The following is a 25,233-nucleotide window of genomic DNA, read 5'->3' as shown; positions in this document are numbered from 1 at the left end:
CAAGAAATGGGTGTATATGAGAAATTAAAGATACTTTAGCAAATCTTCATCATATTTAGTCTTTAGGCCAACATTGTAAGAATATGTATGAACATCTTGAATAGTTGAGTCTTAATGTTTTTACCCAGAGGTTCTGTTTCTTTTTTCTTCCATTAAAGTTACTGTATTAGTAAAATTCCATGGTACGAAAATACAGTTCGTGTTCATCTTTCTGTTGGTGGACATTTTTTTTAGTTTTGTGCTAAAATAAAAACAAGCATAGTATTATAAAAATTGTTGAATGTTTCTCCCAATTTACATACATCATAGTTTCTCTAAGGGTATTATACATAAGGAGAATTACTGGGTCATCAAGTGTGTGCATCTCCAAATTTCTTAGATAATGCCAGATTATTCTGCCATGTGGTTATATCAATTTAGGCTCCACCAGAAATGTTAAGTTCCTGCTACACCTTCTCAATTTTTGATATTGTCAGATTTTTAAAGTTTTTGTCATTCTGGTGAGTGTAAAAGGATATCCTGTTGATTTAAATTCACATTTTTCTGATTATCAGTGAGATTGGTCATTAGTTTTTTCTAAAACCATTCAGTTTACTTCTGTGAAATGTCTTTACTTCATGTCTTTTGTTCATTTTTCTATCGTGTGGGTTGTCTTTTCTGATTTATAGAAGTTCCTTAAAAGTACTTTGGTTATCAATGCTTTGAATGTAATTGGTTTGCTTTTTGTAATTTTCTGCATCTAGATGTCAAAGATACCTTCCTGTTTTTGTCTACTAGTTGTAAAGATTTTAAACATATATACAGACATTTAATCTACCTTAAATTGGTTTTGTTTTAAATACAAGTTTTCATACTGGCAAGACACATTTCACTAGCTGTGTTCTTTTTCTTCATGAATTTTATGGCTGTACTGGCCCTTAACCTTTTTCAAATAAGTTAATAGAATCAACTTGTCAAATGATGCCAAAAATGCTGTTGGGGTTTTCATCACAATTGCATTGACTCTACTATATACATAATTTGCAATGACAGCTTTCAAATAATGATAATTTTCCATGCAAGTTTTATACTTGTTTTTTGTTTTTTGTTTTTTTTTTTGAGTATAGGATATTATGGGTGAGGTTGCTATTTAAAAAGGATCCTTTTTAGTGCTGATAATTTTTAAATGCTACAAACAAAGCTAGGTGCTTCAGATTACGTACTTTCCTTTTGTAATTAAATATATAATCTGGAAACTCAGTTGTTAAGTATAAAAATTCATAGTCTCATTTATCTACTCCCCTTAGCCCATTCTGGAGGTGCTCACCATGGTGCCAATCCTGATTTCTTTTCAGGCCATTGTCATGTTTGGGATGGTTATTACTGTGGTCATAAACATTTTCACCTTAAATTAAGTCCAAGATAATTGTATTGTCCCTTTATCCTAATAGAAGCTTATTTGAACATGTAGTTAATACGTAACTGTGTTTGAAACAGTATTACTAGTAAACAGAACATGGTACTTTTAGAACCAGACATGAATATGGTTGAATCACTGCTTTACCAGGTTTTGTGATTTCAAGCAAGTTACATATTCTTGTTCAGAGAACTTTTCTCACCTATGAAATTGGGATATAAAAATGCCTACCTCATTATTCTAATCAGGCAAATATTTACTGAGCCCCCTCTGTGCTACCTTGGTAAAATTAAATGAGGTCACTTGAATTAGGTGTTTGGCACATGAAAGTTGACTTTTTGATGTTGGTTCGAGTTTCCTCTATTCGAGTAATTTTTTTCAGCCTTGTTACCTCCTTTTTACTTAGAGTCAACACCAGGAGACAAATCTGTATCACATTCTTGCACAACTCCTTCCACATCTTCTGCCTCTGGACTGAATCCCACATCTGCACCTCCAACATCTGCTTCAGCAGTCCCTGTTTCTCCTGTTCCACAGTCACCAATACCTCCATTACTTCAGGACCCAAACCTTCTTAGACAGCTGCTTCCTGCTTTGCAAGCCACGCTGCAACTTAATAATTCTAATGTGGACATATCCAAAATAAATGAAGGTAAATTTTCGTAGTTAACAGTTTTTTTTAATTCATTTGTATTGTGCAGAATTCTGTGATTAGTAAAATCCCCAGTTTAGGAATGATCTTTGTTTCATTTTGAAATTCACATTTGAGCTTCATTCTTTTACATTTATATCCCCCATTGTTTAAGGCCTTTGGTATTGTAATTGAGTTAGCAATACTTGGATTTTTCTGTATTTTTTTAAGACTTGGCTTTGTACCTGGTAGTTACTGGAAATAAGCTGTTCTGTTTGCATAATATGTATGGTAAATTTTTTTTTTAAGTTAAAAAACAGAGCATTTTCCAAAACCGATATAAAAACACTTGAATTCTAGCATATTTCAAAAAACCTCTTGTATATGGGTAAATCATTATTTGGAGTATTAAAAATAGGCTAATTACTCAAGTAAGAATTCAGGTAGTTCCTTCTTAGAATACTTGAAAAAAAATTTGAGATGGGAGATAATGGTTAACATTTTTGTTTTTCCTAGTTAATTGCATTGTTAATTCCAACTTTGCTTTTCAGTATGCTACTAAATTACTTACGGGAGCCACCTCAAAGAAGTCTGAATAAAAGTGCATGTAGTTTTAATTCACAAGCCATTCAAATAGTCCTAAGAGCATTGCAAAATTTTGTTTAGAATAGTCGATTTTGACTTGTGTATATTGTCACATAATATATTTAACAGTAGTGTTAAGTGGTTAAGTTCTTCCTTTATCTTAAAAATGGAGCTATTTCAGGCTAGTTGGTCAATAATTCTGGGGTTTTTTTTGGTACTTTTCTGCATTTTGATTTTATTCTTTTAAGGTAACTATGCCATTCTCCTACATGATAGGTACATGTTTTACTAGGGAAAGTGGGGCTTTTAAACAGTTTATAAAGAGATGATAGCATAAGAAATGTCAATAATAAAAGATCTTGTGCTCTGAAAATACATGATGTTCTTAAATTACCTAGCTTTTTAATGTCTGTTTTTAAAAGGTTGTTGTTGCAGGGTTTGAGTGGTCAGCTTGTCTAATAAAGCATTTGCATGAAATAGCTACCATTTATCCAGTTAGTTCCATGTAACCTACTAAGCCCTTTAGGTATCATTGAATAGGTTTCAGGTATAATCAGAAGTTCCAGGGGATGCCTGGGTGGCTCAGTCATTGGGCATCTGCCTTTGGCTCAGGTCATGATCCCAGAGTGCTGCGATCGAGCCCCACATCGGGTTCCCTGCTCAGCCATTTTATTACTCTTATCTTCTAGATTTCTGTTTTGAGAGTTCTAGTTTGAAACACTGCAGTTTCCCCTGGGGGGTTTTTGAGTTTTCGAGTTGTTACTAATGCTGTAATATGCCTCTTGTGTTTTTATTTTAATTTAAGATATGTTTTTAGTTCTTACAGCAGCTGTGACACAAGCCTCATTGCAGTCTATAATTCATAAGTTTCTTACTGCTGGACCATCTGCTTTCAACATAACTTCTTTGATTTCTCAAGCTGCTCAGCTCTCTACACAAGGTATTGATTTTCTTAGGTATTGCTAGAATTATATATTGATTTGGAGGGGGATTCATAGCAAATTTTTTTTTAGTCTTTGAAGAGATTAGCTATAATGATTTGATGTTTGATTTTTTTTTAACACCAGTATTTACAGTATTTTTTTTTGAGATGAGGCAAGCATTGACATTTATCTTGCAGTATTGCCATTAAATCTGTAATACATATATTTACTTCAGAATTTGTCAGTGAAATAGTTTACTCCATAAACTGATATGTCCTCAATCTTTATGAAACATTGAATATATTTTGAGTTGAAGTTTGGTTCAGGCTTGATGTTTGGTGGTTTTTGACCAGAGGATACAGAAATGCTCAAGTTCTTTCTTAAATTAGCTATTCCTCTTTTTCTGTGAAAGCAACCAATGGAAAGAGACCTACATGGGAACAAAGGAGAAATGAAAGGGTCACTTGGACTTGTCCCCCAGCCCCAGTTCAGAAAACTGATAAACTTAGCCAGGAACACTTGTTCTAAAATTGAAATATAATAGTGAAAAAGACTCAACAACCCTCTGGTGAGCGTCATGAGACAGGAGATAAAGGCCTAAATGTAGAATAAAAAAGAAATGAAAGTGGTGAGGATGCCTTCCATATGAGAATAGGTTCAGGCTTACCTTTCTGCTTCAGCCTAAGAAAGGAGTTAGGGGAGGCACACATTGGGTGTGCTTGGTTCTGATCCACAGCTCATTTAGTCTGTGTGGCCCCAGTGAGTATTTCAGATTCTGACTTGCTCAGATAAGTGTTCTCTTTGGGGTTCAGGCGGCATGTGGAGAGATGGAAAGACTTTTGCACATATATTACAGAAGTTTTGGGTTATTTGAAATTAATTGCTTCACTTTTTCACAGCCCAGCCATCTAATCAGTCTCCAATGTCTTTAACTTCTGATGCGTCATCCCCAAGATCGTATGTGTCTCCAAGAATAAGCACACCTCAAACTAACACAGTCCCTATCAAACCTTTGATTAGTACTCCTCCTGTTTCATCACAGCCAAAGGTATGTTGCCTTTGAGGGAAATTTGGAAAAGAAAGCACTCACTTTTGGAAAAACAAGCTTAATGTTTTAGAATCTGTATTGTAGAAAAAGCCCTTTTCAAGAATGTAGTAGTGGTGGAATGAATGATGGGTGAGAATAGATGCAGGTTAGATTCTTAGTAAGTTGAGGGGGGCTAGAGGAGGGAATTGCATCTGCCACTTTTTATTATTATTATTATTAAAGATTATATTTATTTGAGAGCGAGAGGGAGAGAAAGCATGAGCAGGGTGGGGGGGTGGTAGAGGGACAAGCAGACTCCCCACTGAGCCAGGAGCCAGATGTGGGGCTTGATCCCAGGACCCTGAGATCATGACTTGAGCCAAAGTCAGATGCTTAACCGACTGAGCCACCCAGGTGTCCCACCATCTGTGCTACTTTTACACGCTGATTGTTTTCTCTTACTGGCTTTGGGATTTGTGACATGGAGAGTGGGATAAAGAAGGGTATACTAATTGTCTTAGTATTTGTAGAATTTTTTAGCTCTAAAAGATAGGAGAGAACAGGTTTTCCAGTGGCTTTTCCTCCCATACTTTTATTTTAGAAATGAGTCCGTTTCTGTGCTACGAGCTTTATATGTATTTAACTTCACATCATGAGAATCAACTACTGTTTGCTTCATTTGATAGATAAGAAAATGAAGCCTGCAGTTAAATCTAGTTTTTGTGGTGGACTCAGGATTTGAGGCCTCCGTCTTCCTGAACACAACCCATTTTACTAAGCTGTGCTACCTGTGTTTATCCAAGCAAAATCTTGCATGGATGGCTCCCCAGAGCACAGTTAAAAATTGTTGGTCTGTTCTTATTGGACTATAAACAGGACCTTAACAATGCTGCACTCAGATTTTGTACTACATCATTTGAGTCTTGCCCACAAATTCGTGAGCAAATCCCAGTTACACTTATTCTTTGCTTTGTATACTACCAGCAAAAACATTAAAAAAGATTTGGAAGTTAGTATATGCAAGTTGCAATTGTTTTTTTTTTCTTAATTGTAAGTTTAGGATATTCTTTTTAATTAAAAAGTGGGCTATTTCAATCTTCTATGCCAAAGAATTTTTTTTTTTAAGATTTTATTTTTAAGCAATCTCTACTCAGTGTGGGGCTCGAACTCACAACCCTGAGATCAAGAGTCGAATGAATGCTCTACCTACTCAGCCAGCCAGGCGTCCTGCCAAAAATTTTATATTGAAATAAAATCATAAACAGAAGCCTTAAAATAAAAATGCATTGAAACATAACTTGAAATTGGTAGGCCAGCTTTTAGGTCTTCCTATTGGCTCATCCCTTCCCTATTTAAGTCATTTACCTAAGCATGTTTTAGGGTCAATCTGGATTGGGTTTTTTTGTTCTTTTGTTTTTAATTCTGTGTTAAACGTATTAGTTTATTACACAGTTTCTTATTGTTTGCATTTTGATGGGAGAAGAATAAAAATGTGAGTTTCAGCAATAGAAACCTATTACTAGAGCTTAAGACTCATCCTCAGGGTGGTATCTTAAGAGTACAATAAATGATGACTAAAAGTGAAGTGACAATGTTAGTTTTACAGCATTTATAAAATTAGCATTTAAAATCCCTTAAGAATATGGCTAAAAATTTTTAACATGAAAATTTTTCCAAGTTTTTTTTTTTTTTAAAGTGGGCATTCAGTAATATGATGTAGACCTTATAAAAATGTTCTTTATAAAAGAACATGTTCTTTTATGTTCAGAAGTAAAAAAAGAAAAAAATCTATCCAGATTTTTTTGGGAGAATATTAATTTAAAAAAATGAAAAACAAAAAAACGAAAGGGCGCCTGGGTGGCTCAGTCGATCAAGCATCTGCCTTCAGCTCAGGTTATGACCTCAGGGTCTTGGGATTGAGCTCAGCAGGGAGTCTGCTTCTCTCTGCCCCCCCCCCCCAATGTTCTCTCTCTCTCTCTCTCTCAAATCTTTAAAAAAAAAAAAAAATTTTTTTTTTAAACTGCTATTGGAGGATATGACTTACGGCTCTCTGCCTTAATTTGGGGCTTATATTTAAAACTACTTGTTTTCTCTCTCTGTGGCATCTAAATATGTATAGTATACATATCCCCACTTGATAATCATGGACCTCTTGTTCCACCTCTGTAGGGTACCATCTCTTTGAAGACCACTCCAGTTGAATTTTATATGGCCCATAGCTCATTCTCTAATAACCAGTCTATACATTCTCTGCATATGTGGTTGAAATTTGAGCAGCTGTATTTTTAGGAGGTGGTAACATTAGTCTTTATAGATATAAAAGTAACAATAAATCAGAAGAGCTATTTTAGTGTATTGGAAAGAAAACTGGGCTCAACATTAGAAGTAGTTTCTTGTGCTGTTCTGCTGCTAAGAAAATAATCTTTATGGCCTTGGGCCATTTTATGAAGAAATTAGATCTTAGTCTCAAAACTAGACTCTCTTCTAACTACGTGAACTTCATTTGATTCTAATGTTTTAAATCTCTAGATTTTTCAGAGTTTAAGATTATCCAGCTAGATTTGGAGGTGTGTGTGGATTTGGGAACTTAAATGACCATGATTTACATAATTAAATATGTCTGTATCACTAATATTAATTGTATTATGAAACAATTAGGACAGCTCATGTTATCTTAAAAATTAAAGAATAAAAAAAAAGTGCTATGGTGAGCGCTGTGAATTGTCTAAGACTGATGAATCACAGACCTGTCCCCCTGAAACAAATAATATATGTTAATTAAAAAAAAGTATTAAAAGCAAAAATAAATTAAAGAATAGAAATAATAGGGACTTTTCATTGGTAGTACTTGTGCTTTTATCTAGTTTCCATGGTATTTATCTGTGTGATAGAAGCCTATCTCACCAGATTTTGACATTTCAGGTTAGTACTCCAGTAGTTAAGCAAGGACCGGTTTCACAATCAGCCACACAACAGCCTGTAACTGCTGACAAGCAGCAAGGTCATGAACCTGTCTCTCCTCGAAGTCTTCAGCGCTCAAAGTAAGTTGATATGTGTTGAAACATTATTTTTTTCCTTAATATTGCATGCTGCATTGTTTGAATATTATAAAAATATATGTATAATAGAACGTGATCTTGGAAGAATCCATGGATAGCCTAAGTTTTATGTATTAAAAGACTTAAAAGGCAAATCTTATCTATAAGTAGGTTGTTGTCTCTAGTAGGGAAGCCAGGTTATTTTTGAAGAAAGTGATTCTTTAGAATTTTACTTAGTAGAATATGATAGGATATGTGATACTTGTACAAAGAGGGCACCTGATTCTGTAATACTTCACTTGTTGGAAATGACCTCATTTTTAACCTCCTCATAGCAGCTTTAGATTTGAGTGTATTGATGAAGCCAAAAATGTTAAATTTAAAACATAGGCCGATATTTCCCAACTGGTATGTGTCAGGTTTTCCTAATAGCTTCAGCTCTGACCCCTGTGTGGATTGCTTGTCAGATAGGGCTGTATTGTGTTGTCACGTTTCTTTGTTAATTAACAAATACAACTTTAAGATGATTTTCATTTGATTGATTTTCCTATTTTTATTTCTTGCTATGAGGTGGCAAAATAATTCAACTGTTGTTTTTATTGTTGTTTTCTAAACAAGCATTTCAGAACTTACACATCCAAATGAGAGTTGTTCCCTTCAAAATAATCACCTTGGGAAGCTGTCTACTTACTCCAGCAATGTTGCCATTGCTCAGAACATTTTTGGGAAATTCTTCTTTTAAATTGTCTTTAGAGGCTGCAGTATTATTTTAAATATCCTCAGTGTTGAAAACTCTTCATCCTTTGGGAGATTTAGTTTTTGGAAATAACTGAAATTCATTCAGAGCCAAGTCTGGTGAAGCAGGTAGGAAATCAACTTGGGTGATTAAATTTTTGGTTCTCACCACCATATCCCAAACCCTAGCCCAAACCATTCAGTTTTAGAAGAAGACAACCAATCTCAGAGTGTTATGTTTTTGGTCTTATTTTGCCACTAAACTCATTCATTGCTGTCCAATAAAATGCCTGTATTTTGCTTCACATTATCTACCCTCTGACTGAATACTTCATTCTGATGTTAAACAAAGGCAATAGATTTTTCCCCTCATCTACATGTGTTTAAGATAGACTGTTCAGTTGTGCCTTATATCTACAACTGTTAAAATGTGACCATTTCTTAGTTACATTCTTACTAGTGTTTCTGGTATACAAAATCAACAGGTCCTGCTATGGAATTTGGAGAGCACTATTAGTTTAAATTTAACTGACATTAGTGTTACTAAAAGGGCTCTTTTCCCCCCAAAAGTGTGTTAGAGGAATACATGATATAAATACACTTTGGATTTTAAATTCTGTTTATTTGATGTTAATATAACAAATTTTTCTTAGGAATTTGGATATCTTTAATTTAATAGAAGGTATTGACAATTTCTAGGATACCTACTTTTTAAAACATAGGGCACATTCAATTCTGTTTTCTCTTCCAGTAGCCAGAGAAGTCCATCGCCTGGTCCAAATCATACTTCTAGTAGTAATGCATCAAATGCAACCGTTGTACCACAGAATTCATCTGCCCGACCTACATGTTCATTAACACCTACGCTAGCAGCACACTTTAATGAAAATCTCATAAAACATGTTCAAGGATGGCCTGCAGATCATGCAGAGAAGCAGGTATGTTACATGATTCACAGCAGATGTTTTACCTGTGGATGAGTGACAAAATACAACTTCTACTTCTAGAAAATCTAATCTAGGTCACTGAATTTAAGCTACATTTGAAATAACTAATTTCTAATTAGATTGCTTATAGTCACTCTATAAAATATTTGGTAAATACTTTAAGGTATTTATGAGATAATATTTTATGGTTTCACATAAAATATTTTAATATAATTATTGTTATAGCTACCATTATCAAATACTCAGCATTTAGCACGGTGCTGAGTGCTTAATTTTTTCCACTTCTCAAAACTGTTAACCAGGACAGATAATGAGTTCTCCCATTTTACCGATGAGGCCCTTAGGACCAAATAAATTACATATCAAGGTCACCCAGTTAAAACAGTGATGGGGCTCAAAGCCAGTGTGCTTTTTCCACTCAGCCAGCTGCTCTCATAGTTATAGAACTTCTTCATATGACTACTCTTATATCTCTCCACTAGACTAGCAACTAGAAGTTAGGAAACAATTTTGCTCTGGAATGAGGGACCTTTGGACATTCTAATTACTGCCATTGGCTTCTTCTCTCTTTTAGTGGTTTACTGTCTGAAATTTTCTCTTAAATTCACAGAGAGAATGTTGTGTGTATCTTATGACCCAAGACTACAGTGAAGGCCCTTTTATCAGTGTTACTCCTGAACTTTACTCTGGCTGACTCAGCACCTTTTATTAACCACAAATCATGAGTTCTTCTATCCTAGTGCTATGCAGTACTGAAATTGGAAATACTATTTTCTCCAGAAGTTGAAGGGGGAAATTTTGAAAAGTACCTTCCACCATTAGAGACCGGTTTTTTTGTTTTTGCTTTTTTTTTTTTTTTTTTAATCATTTTCCCCCTTAGATTCACTATCATTTTTGTGGATTTAAAGGAGAAGAATTACTCTGTAATCTTGGTATAAAGTTGTACTCAGAAATTTAATGTTTGTTTTTTTGTATGTGATTGTGACTTATGTGATCTTTATCTACCTATAGGCATCGAGATTGCGAGAAGAAGCCCATAATATGGGAAGTGTTCACATGTCAGAAATTTGTACTGAATTAAAAAATTTAAGATCTTTAGTCCGAGTATGTGAAATTCAAGCAACTTTGCGAGAGCAAAGGTAAGTTTTTCATGGACAGAATTTTTGTCTTAGCATTATAGATCTTAAATCAGACTGAAGAATATAAATCAAATTTCATTTCTGAATTTCAAGTTCTCTTTGATATGTCATGTTCCATAACACTGTAACTGCATTACAAAAAAGATGTATTTATTTTAGAGGTGGGGGGCAGGGGGAGAGAATCTTCAAGCAGACTCCCCGCTGAGTGCGGAGCCTGACACGGGGCTCTGTCTCAAGACCCATGAGGATCATGACCTGAGCCGAAACCAAGAGTCGGATGCTCAACCGACTAAGCCACCCCAGGCACCCCACACTATGACTGCATTTTTATAATTTAACTAATATTCCTGGTAAATGGTAATGGCATCTAGATTTTAGTTCTCTAACGCATGGTAAATGCTTCATTAGACTTTATTCTTAAAACTCTGTAAGGTACAGTAATATTTAAAAAGTGAAATGTTAGAACACTGTATGTTAAGTATACTGTAACCTTTAAAAAAATTGTTGACAGCAACTAATTGGTCTCCTCTTCAATTGAGGATAGTCCTCTATTGCTGAGTGTACTTGTTTGAGTTGAAATTTCAAATCACTATTTACATTGTCTTTGGATCACCTATAGATCCCTTGGAAATTTAGTTGTCTAGCAAGTATATCTATTTTCTGAATTGTTTTCACCTAAACTCTTACTGTCTCACATTTCTTAGTCTAGTATCCTGCTCAAGTAAGGCTATCTACATCCCAGTAAATAGTATAGATACTTTTTAAATGCATCTTACAAAATCAAGGACAAACTTTTAATGGCCTCTCACATCCTGTCTATTTAAGTCACTGGGTCACAAGTAGAGTTAGTCTTAACATGAAACCACAAATATTTAATAAATACCAAGTTGGAATTTATAGTAAACTTGGAAAAGTAAGTTTTTACCTAATCTTTCAATTACTAAACTGTCTGGAGTTACATTGTGAATATCAACTGGGATTTGTTTACTCTAGGATTGCTCTGAAAGTACTTCAAACATACATAAAATTTGACCGCATTTTGGCTTAATAAGACAGATGATTTGACTTTTAGGAAATTATTTGCAGCCTCAGCTGTTGACACAGTGTACACTGGTAAATACCAAGCCACTTTATGATTATGCCTAATTCACTGGTACAGGCAGTAAATATACTTTACAGAAGAGAGAGGTCATAAGGGGAACAGTTTTATGAAGTTCATGGAAATCTAGTTTGTTTTAAATATGCAGGTCAGTTGGACTTTGACTCAGCTCTTTTTCTGAGCCTATGTTTATATTGAGAATTGTTCTTTAATATGATTAAGCCTCTTGCACCTAGTTAATTCTAGGCTTACTCTGTTGTGGCCTAGAAAACATATGCAGTATAAGTTTGTCTCGTATTTAATATCTGCTGCTGTGTGTGTGTGTGTGTCTGTCTTTGATACAGCAAACAAACCACATTTTAAATCAATCTTTATAGTCAAATTATTGAGAAATTGTTAGAAAACTAGGAAACATTCTAACTTTTGTTGTCCTAATCTTTAATACGTCATACATTCACTGGTCATTTTAACTCTAGGCTAATCCATATTTATTCATTTTTAAAGATTTAATTATTTATTTGGGGGGCAGAGAGGGGGAGAATTTCAAGCAGACTCCCTGCTGAGCACAAGAGCCCCCTGTGGGGCTTGATCTCACGACCCTGAGATCAGGACCTGAGCCGAAACCAAGAGTCAGGACACCTAACTGACTGAGCCACCCAGGTGCCCCTAGATTAATCCATTTTTAATTACTTAGTTTTAACTGTAGTTTACTCATTTTATCTTAAGATATTTCTGTAGTTAAAGTTCTGTTTGGTTTTTCTGTAACATTTATATGAACCACACAAGTTCTAATGCCTTCTTTTATTTTTCAGGATACTGTTTTTGAGACAACAAATTAAGGAACTCGAAAAGCTAAAAAATCAGAATTCCTTCATGGTGTGAAGATGTGAATAATTGCACATGGTTTTGCGTACAGAAACTGTAAATCTTATTGCCCAGTCTTAACATTTTTGAGCTGCATTTAAGTAGACTTTGGACCGTTAAGCTGGGCAAAGGAAATGACAAGGGGACGGGGTCTGTGAGAGTCAATTCAGGGGAAAGATACAAGATTGATTTGTAAAACCCTTGAAATGTAGATTTCTTGTAGATGTATTCTTCACGTTGTAAATATGTTTTGTAGAGTGAAGCCATGGGAAGCCATGTGTAACAGAGCTTAGACATCCAAAACTAATCAATGCTGAGGTGGCTAAATACCTAGCCTTTTACATGTACACCTGTCTGCAAAATTAGCTTTTTTAAAAAAAAAAATTTGGGGGGTTAATTTATCATTCAGAAATCTTGCATTTTCAAAAATTCAGTGCAAGCGCCAGGCGATCTGTGTCTAAGGATGCGATTTTGAACCATATGGGCAGTGTACAAAATATTATGAAACTGTTTCCACACTTGCACCTGATCAAGAGCAGTGCTTCTCCATTTGTTTTGCAGAGAAATGTTTTTCATTTCCCGTGTGTTCCATTTCCCTCTGAAATCCTTGATCTGATTTTATCCATTTTTTAAAGGCTCCTCTTTTTCTCCTTTCTTAAGGCACTGTTGCTATGGCACTTTTCTATAACCTTTTCATTCCTGTGTACAGTAGCTTAAAATTGCAGTGATTGAGCATAACCCACTTGTTTGTATAAATTATTGAAATCCATTTGCACCCTGTAAGAATGGACTTAAAGTACTGCTGGGCATGTGTGCTGAAAGTACATTGATTGCTCAAATATAAGGAAATGGCCCAATGAACATGGTTGTGGGAGGGGAAAGAGAAAACAAAGCTAGTCAGATGTGAATTGTATCTGTTGTAATAAACATGTTAAAACAAACAAAAATTTGTTAATTTTTCTTTTCCTTCGGTCAATGCATATTAGAATTTGAACTACCTGGGACTTCTTTATCAGAACTATTCTTGTTGAATATTTATACTTAATTGAAATAATTCCTTAAGGGAGGTTTTGTTTAAAGCATATTAACAGGAAATTGTGTATAAGATATTTAATGAAATATGAAATTCAACAAGAATGATTAAGTCACTTCCCAAGTGGTTGTCATTTGTTATAAACCCTGGTTTAACCTGTCTTGCTATTATGACATTTCATTTTGAAGGATGTTTGTGTTGTAGCTAACTGTTCAAGTCTGGTGCTGACTGCTGTTCTTAGCCATCACAAAACGCTAAATTTGTGTAATTGGAGCTTCCTTCTGTTATCTGGAAATGGTGGGAAAGCTCAGCTTTGTATATTGTTTCCTAAAGTATATTAAAATAAAAAAAGAAACTATTGCTACTATAAAATTACCTTGGCTTTTTTTTTCTTTTCTAAAATATTGGTCACATGGCCTTAGCATGACACTGCCAGTATTAAATCACAAGGGTTTCTTTATGCAGAAAATTAATTTTAATTTCAAAATCTTACCCGATCTAGACATTTTTTTTCCCTGTTGAAGCAGATGTGTTTATGTGCTTTCAGAACTGCCAGCACCAAGGGCTTATTTTGTGATGTTAGACGTTAATGTTACTGCATTTTTGGATATGAAAATTCCAAAATTGCTCTTGTGCTTGAAGCATATTTAAAGTATAGATGATAATGCTCAGACCTTTCAATAAACTTTAAAAAGTAAAATGTAAGTGATAGTATGAATGATACTTTCTAAAATACAAAAAATGTTCCAGTGTAATTAAGAGGAATTAAAATCTTATACTGGAAACTGGGTTTTTTTTTTTTTTTTAATTGTAACTTGAGCATACTTTTAAAATGTAAGAAAAGACAAATGTCAGATCATATCATGAAATGTTCATACCTGTAAGATTGTTAACATTTGCTGGGCTTGATTAGTGCATGTAAATGAAACTCCAAAGATCAATGTTAAGCTAGAACTCTCACTGATGGAGTCCTGTATCTTTCCTGGAAAGAAGTGAGCAATTTGTGATGTAGTAGGCAAATGTTTCCTGATCAGATGGCAACTTGTGATTTAAGGTAAATTTGAATTTTATTTGCTAATAGTTTATTGATCTATGTCACCTTATTCCGTTGCTTTAAAAATTGTTTACATCCCTAAATGAATTGCTCACATATATATAGGAGAAGATGCCTAATATGATATTTCTTGGTGAATTTTTAAACAAAATTAAAATTTTTGTGGAAATATTTTTACAATATTTGATTCACTTATTATTCTGTAGTAAATTATTTTAAGTGTTGCACTTTAATACATTGTGTCCAGCTACTAACCTTGAGATAACCAGGGAATATTTATTAAAATAGGCATAATATCCAAGAATACTCTTTATATAGTTGGCCGGTTGCCATGGCTTCGAACATGTATCTCGTTTTGATTTGCACCTTGATTCAGATAATTTGGAAATAGAAATACAAAGAGCCCTTAGGAAACCTCAGGGTTTTTATTTTTAAAAGGACATTAGTAGTCTTATATTCAAACCTTAAAAACTGATACTGTAATAAAATGTATTTTGTGAAGGTGGGTCTATTAGAAAGTCTTTCCTCTTAGGAACCAGCTTTCCTACCTTTTTTTCCTTTATTTTCTGTTTAACTAGTTCGACTAACTTTTAATTTTAAAACTTGGACTATAACTCCAGATTTTAAGCACATTGAAAAACTCCATGCTTCAACTCTTCTTAAAGACATGATGCTGCTTTTAATAGTCCAGATGTGAATGGTTTTATCTTCTAAGTTTTATATGTTTCACACTCATAAAACCTTGGAAAGGAGGTGCTTAAAACTTTGCAAAGATGAATTGTTACCCCATTTCAAACAATCTATTGTTGAAACCCAACTAGCTGTAAGGGATTATTTCAAAGGGGGGGGGGGTGTCGAAGTAATTTACTCTGCAAACTGGAACTACTGTAGTTCAGGACTTAAAGCTACTGTATTTAGATGTGGGGTTTGAATATACGGATTTCTTTTCGATACCTGTAAATATGGCTATATTCTTGTATTTGTACTGGAGTGTACAAAATGACACTTAAAGTAATAAATATGTTTTGACTATATTGTGCTGTTATTTCAGAACAGTCTTTTGAAAGTCTTAGAATGCATAATTTGCATTTGAGTAAGAAAATGCCAAATTACTGCTAAAATTTTAGTGTTTCAGAAGTTTCAACATAATATCTTTGCACTATTTTAATGAAAAATTTGGCTTAAAGATCTTAAGATCTGTAGATTCTCCTCTAATTTGCTGTACCCTTTTCCTGATCTCTGAATTTTGGGAGTGCCCTCAAGTGGTTTGCCTAGGTGATCTCATCCAGGCCCTTGGCTATAAGAATCCTCACTCTTAGGTCAATTTCATCCAAATTGTCTTAAGTATTAAACTCTTGAGCTCTGAACAGCAGTCAATTTAGATACTTGCCTTAACTTGGCAAATTCTCTAAAAAGAACTCTTGTATTTAAGACTTAATTCTCCAGTGTCCCCATTTCCAGTAACTGACACCATCATTCCCCATTGCTTGAGACCCAAACGGAGGCATCCTTTATTTCTCTAACACCCTGTATTTAATCCATCATCAAGACCCACAAGCTCTCTCCAAGGTGTATTTTGGATCTGAGAGCTCACTATCTCTGTTTACCACTCTATTCCAATCCACAATCATCTTATGAACCAGACTACTGCCACAACCTCCTAACCTTTGTCTTTGCTTGTCACCACCACCACACATACCAGTCTGTTCAGATTGTTCTCATACCAGAGTGGAAAAAAAAAAATCCATGTCATTCTGTTCATAACCTTAAATAAAAATCAATGATTTCACATAAAGCAAAATTGAAATCTCTTACTGTGGCTTTGTGTTCAAGCCCCTGCATACTACCACAGTCTTGTCCACTGGATTCTCCCTCACTCACTGCAATCTCACCTCAGGACTTTTGTATTTTCTGTCTGGAAAATTCCGTTTTTAGAGACTTGCACTGATAGCTGCCCATTCAGTCTCTTTTCAAAGGACACCTCAAAGAAGCCTGTTCTGACCTCCCATCTAAAAGAACCCATCAGTCTTCCTTCACTCCTTTTCTTCAAAAGAGCGGTGTCTGATACATAGTACTCCAGAAATACATGTTGAATGAATCAAGAAAAGGAGCTATGGAAAGAATTAAAAATTTGTAAAGGTTACTGATTTTTTTTTCAAATTTTGACTTTTGGTTCTTTTCTTGGGAGAGAGAAAAGAAACAGCAACTAGTTTCTTGGTTTTTGGGTTTGTTTTTTGTTTTTGTTTTGTTTTTTTAAGAAATTACTGCAATTTACTAACGGTTACCAAAGCCTAGGTCCAAACCTGTTTTATCATTACCATTATGAAATGTGGTTTCTCTAAGCAATTTAATCAACCGAACCAGTAATAATTAGAGTGCTCTTACGGTAGGATGCTTTGATAGGCCCATTTGGTTCAGATGATGCCTTCACATCCAAATCAGGCCGTTTCTACTTTTTAGGACGGGTGTAAGGCAAGAAACATTCAAGTCAACATTCTAAGATGTGTCACTAATAGAACATCTGCAGTATAAAATCCTACAGGAAAATGGGATGTAGGAATTCCCTGCTTTTGTGATGGGTGGGAAGTTTTAAGATTTAACAGGCCCTTGATACCATTGTATGTACTTCATAAACAGGATCGTTTTCATTTTCTAAGGTGCCTAGTGTTAATCGCTTAATTTGATCAGCTTATGTGGCTGCATTAGGGTCAGAAGTTTTCTTTTTTGGGTAGTTACAGGATTATTACCTTGGATGAGAAAGGCAGAATGCAAGAACAAAATTGTCTCGTGTATCTCCCAGACCTAGAACAATCACACGGTGCTCAAGATGTTTGCATGAATGAGTGAATGAAATATATATTTTAAATATTTGCTCTGTTAAGTTTGCTGAAATTTGTATTTAATCTTTAAGCATAATGTTTAAAAAAATTTTTTTTAATTAAAAATTTATTATTAGGGGCCCCTGGCTGGCTCAGTCGGTGGAGCATGTGACTTGATCTCAGGATTGTAAATCCAAGCCCCATGTTGGGTGTCTTAAAAGAATTAAAGGGACCTCGAGCAGAGAGTCACTCTGAAATTTCAACAAGTCTCTTGCTTAAATATCACTTTTTTTTTTCATTTTGATGCCTTGATGCTTATTTTGTCATCTTTATGAACTAAAACTGTTAAAATGATAAAATATTACCATGCTTGGCAAGAGCTCTAATTTTTAAAATGCCAGTTCAGCCAAAATATTTCTCCACGAACATCAAAACAATGAAAGAAACATGAAACTTCTATAATCTTTGAAAGGTGATGGAAAGAAAGGTAGAAAATTTTGGTATAATTTAGCACATTTAATCATCCCAAATTAGAGTTCAGTCAGAAAATAGAAACCACCTTAGGTATTTCAAAATGAGAGAATTTGAAACTGGTGGAGAATAAAACCGAGGCAGGCCTTTTTGGAGGAAACAGAGCTGGGAATATAGACGGGCAGTATGGAGGGAGCTGGATCCAAGGAAAAGACAAAGCTGCTGCTGCTGAAGATGACTTCTGAAGCAGGGTGAGGCAGAAACCCAGGCTTTCCCCCTCTTGTCCTCTAGTTCTGCCTACATTGGCAGAACTTACTCAGAAGCAAGAGGGCAAGAGAGTTTGGGACAGCCTCTGCAATGCTGAGAAGGGTAGAGAAAAGGGAGAAAAAGGAATCTGAGAGCAAACAACCAGCATAACCTCTGACCCTACCAGTAGAGAAAAGAGCGAAAGTATGCCAATTTGAGCCACATTTCTTGATATTAGGTAATGGAACCATTTTATGAAGTTCTAGGAAATGTGTAAGAAAATGTATTGTGGCCCAAATATTTAGCAAATTGCTCAAATATAAAAGCAACAGTGACTACCAGATGTTAAAGCATCAGAGACTATTATTGCATTCATGAGACCTTGGAGAAAACAATAACTGACAAAAGCTAACCAAGAGGTGAATGGAGAATGGTGATAAAAGCATTGTTGGTGACATGGAAGCAATTTACACATGCAACTACAGAATGATGGGAAATGTGGTACATGAATGTAGTAAAATGTGGCAAAGTGAGATAATAAAATGGGAGATGGTGAGAAGATGGGAGGAAATATAAGTGCATTCATTTTTGTCTTAGGGGGAAAGTCCAAAGGTGACTGATCAAGAAATAAAAAGGTACTATGTACTAGTAGACCAGGTTCTCACTCTAGTTGAAGCTTACATTTAAGTGAAGGAAAAAGCAAATGCACACACAAAAAATCAGAATTCGATACATAATGCATGATAAATACAGAAATAATTGTGAAGAATATAAAACAAGGTGATAAAGTAGAGACGCACGAGGGAGTATTAGCGATTTTAGATCATGTATTTAGGAAAAACCTTAGAAGACATAACTTTTGAGCTGAGATCTGAGGAATGAGAGCACGATAGTCATGTGGAACTTATATCATGCTTAATGACAAAACACTAGAAGCAGTTCCATAATAAAAGACTTTTATTACCTGTTACTTTATTTAATTTAATTTAATTTATTTATTTATTTGACAGAGAGAGACACAGCAAGAGAGGAAACATAAGCAGGGAGAGTGGGAGAGGGAGAAGCAGGCGCCCCGTGGAGCAGGGAGCCCGATGCGGGGCTCGATCCCAGGGCCCTGGGATCATGACCTGAGCCGAAGGCAGACGCTTAACGACTGAGCCACCCAGGCGCCCCTACCTCTGTTACTTTTAATAGTCTTTGGGAAATACTAGCCAATGCAATTAGACAGGAAAAAGAAATGAGCTATAAATATGGAAAGGAGGAAGACAATGATTATTTTCAGTGATATATATACAGAAAATAAAAAGAAAGCTATTAAAGAATTTAGTAGGAGGGCTAATTCAGCAGCTTTGTTACATAGAAAATAAAATAGAAGTATAGATTTAATTTACTATAGCAATAAAATTAAGACTAATTTTAGGAACATCTCCAATAAATAGCATTGGGAAAACTATATTCACATGCAAAATAATGAAATTGGGCTATTTTATACTACTTATAAAAAATTAACTTGAGGGTGCCTGGGTGGCTCAGTTGGTTAAGCGACTGCCTTCGGCTCAGGTCATGATCCTGGAGTCCCTGGATCGAGTCCCGCATCGGGCTCCCTGCTCAGCAGGGAGCCTGCTTCTCCCTCTGACCCTCCCCCCCTCTCATGTGCTCTCTGTCTCTCTCATTCTCTCTGTCTCAAATAAATAAATAAAATCTTTAAAAAAAAATTAACTTGAAATAGATTAAAAGATTAAATGTAAGACCTGCAACTGTAAAAATCCTAGAAGAAAACATAAAAAAAAAAATTCCCTTGACATTGGTCTTGGCTGGTTTTTTGAATATGACATCAAAAGCACAAGCAACAAAAACAAAAATCAAGTGGAACTAGGGGCACTTGGGTGGCTCAGTTGGTAAGTGTCTGACTCGTGATTTCAGCTCAGGTCATGATCTCATGGGTCGTGAGATCGAGCCCTTCACTGGGCTCTGCACTCAGCAGGGAGTCTGTGAGATTTTCTCTCTCCTTCTTCCTCCGTCCCTCCCCCGACTCACTCCCTCTCTCTCTCTCTCTCAAAAAAATAAATCTTTAAAAAAAATCAAGTGGAACAACACTAAGCTAAAAAGCTTCTGCACAGCAAAAGAAACAAAAAGGCAACCTATGGAACAGGAGAAAATGTTTGCAAATTATACATCTCACAAGAATAAATTTAATATCAAAACTCCTACAACTTAATAGCAAAAAAAAACAGTTCAATTAAAAAATGGGCAAAGGACCTGAACAGAAACTTTTCCAAGGAAGACATACAAATGGCCAACAGATACATGAAAAAGTGCTCACCATCACTAATCATCAGGAAAATGCTAATCAAATCCACAGTGAGATGTCCCCTCACACCTGTTTGAATGGCTATTTATCAACAAGACAAGAGATAACAAGTATTGGTGAGGATGTGGGGAAAAAAAGGGAATGCTTGTATACTGTTGGTAGGAGTCTAAATTGGTGCAGCCACTATGGAAAACAGTATGGATGCTGTTAGAACCACCGTATGATCCAGTGATCTTACTTCTGAGTATGTATCTGAAGGAAATGTTATCACTATCTCAAAAGAGATGTCTGTACTCTCATGTTCATTGAAGCATTATTCACAATAGCCAAAATATGGAAACAACCTAAGTGTCCATCAATGGATGAGTGTACAAAGAAAATGTATTTATAAAATGGAGTATTATTCAACCATAAGAAAGAAGGAAATCTGCCATTTGCAACAATGTGGGTGAAACTTGAGGGCATTATGCTAACTGAAATAGGTCAGAGAAAGGCAAATATTGTAATGTTCCACTTTTATGTGGAATCTAAAAAAGCTGAACCTATAGAAATATAGATAGGTGATTGCCAGGGGCTGAGCGGTGAGGAAAATGGGGAGTTGTTGATCAAAGGGTACAAACTTGGGATTAGAAGATAAATTCTAGGCATCTAATGTATAATATGGTGACTATGGTTAATATTGTAGTATATACTTGAAAGTTTCTAAGAGATTAAATGTTCTAACTATAAAAAAACCAAAATCATGTGAGGTGATAGATAGGTTAACTAATCTTATGGTAATCATTTTGTAATATATACATGTATCAAATCATCATGTTGTACACCTTAAACTTACACAATATTTTATGTCAATTATTTCTCAATAAAACGGGGGCAGAGGAAAATATGTATAGGTCTGTGTGAAAAAAATCTTTAAAGCTTTTCTGTGGGATACAGAATATAGCTTAAATAGCAAACATGCACGTTCTTGATAAGAAAAATCAATATTGAAAAAAGTCAAAATCCTCAATATGTTCAGTGTAATTCCAATAAAATACCACCTTTTTTGGTGAGATTTTGTTAGAATGATACCTATGTTCACCTGGAAAAATATATGTACAGATTATTGGGAAAAAAATTCTTAAAGGCCTCTCAGGATGGCAGTTCAAGATGGTGACATAGGAAGATCCTGAACTCACCTCCTCCCATGGCAACATTGAATCTATAGCTATAAATGGAACAAGAGGAAATTCTAAAAAAAAACATTAAAAAAAACCCCTAAAAACTGGCCTTAGTGACAACTACACCTTGGGCAACAAGAAGAAAATCACTTCAAAATGGGTAAGAGAGTCTAGGACACAATCTCACCATAAATCCTACCCTCGGTGTGGCATCCCACAATGCAGGGAACTCAGAATCCAAAGCTTCTCCTTGAGGGGCAAGGCATTTGGACCCCACATTGGGCATCCCAACTTTTGGGACATACATTTGAAAGATGAGCCCGCAAAGCATCTGACTTTGAAAACCACCAGGGCTTGTGTCCTGAGTCCCGTGTCTAGTGATTTGGAAAGCTGCTCTTAAAAGGCTTGCGCTCTTGGACTCCTCTGCCCCTCAGCCTAGCCCAGCCTAGCCTAGGCAGTCAATCTCACCCAGACTTAAAGTAAAGGAGGCCCACTTGCTTATATTAAAATCAGCCTGAGGGGCAGGTGTCTAATTTAACACACACATCCAGGAACCGCTGGAACACTTGGGGCTGGAGACTGATACCATCTTTAAACTCTCCCTTTGCTGTGCTCCGGTGTTTTTGGAGGTAGGCTTTTGACATGTCTGGTGCCCCAATTTTTGTGACTGCCAAGGGACACCCCTATGTCTACCGGCTCTAGTGGTTGGTGGGGCTTATGCTCGTGGGTCCCCCAGGACTGTAATCAATGGAGAAAGAGTTCTTCAACAGCTACCAGGATGCAGCAGAGGCAACAGGCCCAAGAGCTCACTGTTTCTGTGAAGGAGGCCTATTAGCTGATGGTCACGACTGTGGCCGGGGTGGGCTTCTGATTAGGCATGAATCTGGGGACTGACTGCAATCCTTTCCAGGGACTCTGGAGAGCAGGCTCTATCTTCATGCTCACCCTCTGCCATTCTCCAGAGTGCCAGTGTCTTCTGGAGGAAGCCTTTAAAGATGGCTGGTGCCTTGGTTTCTGTTTCTGTTTCCCATTTTTTTTTTGTGGTTGCTGCCCAGGAGATACCCCTTGATTGCTTGGCTCTAGTGGCCGAAGTGGGGCTTGGACTCCTGGGTCCCATGAAGCTGTGCAATCAGAGAGACAGTTCTTGGCAGCCCGCCACCCTCAGAACGCTGTGCAGACCGTGGACAGAGGCACATTCCCGGGACTTCCTGTGAAGGAGGGCTCTTCACGTGTCCTGGAGCTTCTGCCTGACAAGCAGCTATAGTTTGGCACATGTGTAGGGGCCTCTATAGAAACAGTCTGTGGAAGCTGTCTTGGTGCTCTCTCTCTGTCCTGCTCCAGTTTGCAGGTTTCACCCAGAAGAAAGCATATACGCTTGTCTGGCACCCTGATTTCTGTGAGTGACATTCAGGGGACACCTCCAGATCTCCCGGCTCTGTTGGCCAGCAGGGGTGATGCTTGCAGTTCCACGCAACTGTATATATTGGCATATTTTTAAAAGCTGATGCCTGAGGGTCTGGCTTCCAGTCACCCTGAATCTAGGTGTGGAGATTTTCCCTTTAGGGACACTGACAGGTTTTGGCACATCCTCAACTACTGGAGCTATTAGAATATTATAGTCTGCCTGGACAAACATGGAGGTTTGAAAGACAACCAGAAGCTGAGGCAGGATTATTCGAACAACAAGGTTCATCTCCTATGTGAGACCACTGCTTCCGGATTAAGAGAATTGGTCGTTTCACCTACCGTGTGGAAACCAACACAGAGAGTCAACAAGCAAAAGGAAAAAAAAACAGAGGAGTGTACGACAAGTGAAAGAACGAGATAAAAACTCAGGGGGAGGGGCGGGGGGGAAGAACCTTAATAAAATGGAGATAAGTAATTTACCTGATGACAAGTTCAAAGTAAAGGTCCTAAAGATGCTCACAAAACTGGGGAGAGGAATGGATGAGCCCAGTGAGAACTTCAGCAAAGAGATGGAAAATATAAGAAAGTTCCAAATAGGGCGCCTGGGTGGCTCAGTTGGTTAAGTGACTGCCTTCGGCTCAGGTCATGATCCTGGAGTCCTGGGATCCAGTCCCACATCGGGCTCCCTGCTCAGCAGGGAGTCTGCTTCTCCCTCTGACCCTCCTCCATCTCATGCTCTCTCTATCTCATTCTCTCTCTCAAATAAATAAATAAAATCTTTAAAAAAAAAAATAAAGTTCCAAATAGAAGTCACAGAGCTAAAGAATACAGTAACTACACTGAAAAAAAACACTTGTTCAACAGCAGATAGATGGAGCAAAAGAATCAGTCAACGTGAAGACAAGGCAGTGGAGCCATCAAAAGAAAAAAAAAATGAAAAAATATGAAGATTCCAGAGTCAGGGGGTTCTGGGTGGGAGAAATGGGTGAACCGTTTTTTTGTTTGTTTAAATAAATCAAATTTAAAACATTAAAAAGAAAGTAAAAACCAATACTTATAAGACATGGAAACTTGAATACTAATTGTATTTGATAATATTAAGCAATTAATGGTAATATTTTTAGGTATGATTATGACATTTGGGCTCTTTTATAAAGAAGAGTTATTACTTTTGGATTACGCATACTAAAATATTTATGAATAGGATTAAATGATAGCAAGGATTTATAAATAATAAATAATCTGGTAGGAGGTGGTAGTGGGTAGCTATAGATGAGAAAGATAAACATGAGTTGAAAATTGTTGAAACTGGGCAACAGAAGCAGGGATTTATTATATAATTCTGTCTACTTTTGTAAATGTTAAACTTTTTCCAAAATAAAATGTTTTTAAAACCAGGGGAGAAAAACCTCAGAAGCATGGGATAAAACATCCTTTCTTTGCTAAATGTGTGTCTGCTGTGATGGCAGGAAGTCTGCAGCCTTTTTGTGACACTGACTGAGAATGGCAGAACAAGATGGAAAGTGCCTGCCTATACTCTTCATGTCACTTGAGCTGAGTTAACCAGTCCTAGAAATAGCTCATCTTCTATCCTTGTCATGTGAGATAGTAAGATTTCCTGATTTTTGGTCTGGTGTTCTGTGACTTACAGGTAAAAACATCCTAACTGATACAGGGAGTAATAAGACATTTGAACAACAACAAAAGGAGCTAATGGGATGTATCTTAAACATACATGAAAACATATTACTATAATGTTTTACATACTATATACATTAACACTACATAAAATCCACAACTTGTAAAATCTAGCAGACAAGAATAAGTAGCCCAGAAAAGATTAAAAATATAGATATGAAGTTAGGATGTGATAAAAAGTAACATTTCAAATTGGTATGGAAATAGTAAATATTTGAAACTGGGAAGAACTGGCCCAAGAATATTAAATGCTATAAATCTGAATCTGAATCTTTTTGTTGATGAATCAGACATTTAATTTAAAGGTAAAAACTGTAGAAGAAATCATGGGTTGATTTATTGATAATCTTGGATGGGGAAGGTATTTCTGAGCCAGAGACAAAACCCAGATGCCATAAGGTTATTTTTATTTCTATTTATTTTTTAATTTTTTTAAGATTTTATTTATTTATTTGACAGAGAGTTAAAGAGCAAACAAGAGGGAGAGCACACAAGCAGGGGGAGAAGCAGAGGGAGAGGGAGAAGCAGGCTCTCCGCTGAGCAGGGAGCCTGATGCAGGGCTCGATCCCAGGACCCTGGGGTCATGACCTGAGCCGAAAAAGTTATTCTTATTACATAGGAACAAAAACTTCTCTATTGGAAAGACAAAG

At 36.1% G+C, this 25,233-nt stretch overlaps 1 protein-coding gene across 5 annotated transcripts in view; it reads left to right on the top strand.

Annotated features, from left to right (window-relative positions):
- WAC (WW domain containing adaptor with coiled-coil) overlaps positions 1 to 13,784 on the top strand; it is an 84,595-nt gene extending 70,811 nt beyond the window's left edge. For 2 of the 5 annotated variants that reach the window (XM_044915517.1, XM_044915514.1), the window contains 7 exons: positions 1,803 to 2,048; positions 3,430 to 3,552; positions 4,435 to 4,583; positions 7,485 to 7,603; positions 9,087 to 9,273; positions 10,294 to 10,421; positions 12,333 to 13,784. In XM_044915517.1, the coding sequence (XP_044771452.1) occupies positions 1,803 to 2,048; positions 3,430 to 3,552; positions 4,435 to 4,583; positions 7,485 to 7,603; positions 9,087 to 9,273; positions 10,294 to 10,421; positions 12,333 to 12,402 (1,022 nt within the window). In that variant the 3' untranslated portion in view covers positions 12,403 to 13,784. The remainder of the gene's footprint in view (positions 1 to 1,802; positions 2,049 to 3,429; positions 3,553 to 4,434; positions 4,584 to 7,484; positions 7,604 to 9,086; positions 9,274 to 10,293; positions 10,422 to 12,332) is intronic. The other 3 variants (XM_044915515.1, XM_044915518.1, XM_044915516.1) reach the window with 3 other exon arrangements.
- Positions 13,785 to 25,233: the final 11,449 nt, after the last annotated feature.

Source organism: Neomonachus schauinslandi, chromosome 5 (genome assembly GCF_002201575.2).
Source record: "Neomonachus schauinslandi chromosome 5, ASM220157v2, whole genome shotgun sequence".
NCBI classification, from domain to species: Eukaryota; Metazoa; Chordata; class Mammalia; order Carnivora; family Phocidae; genus Neomonachus; species Neomonachus schauinslandi.
The sequence above is the reverse complement of the archived record's forward strand: the minus strand, read 5'-3'. Positions and strand labels throughout refer to the sequence as shown.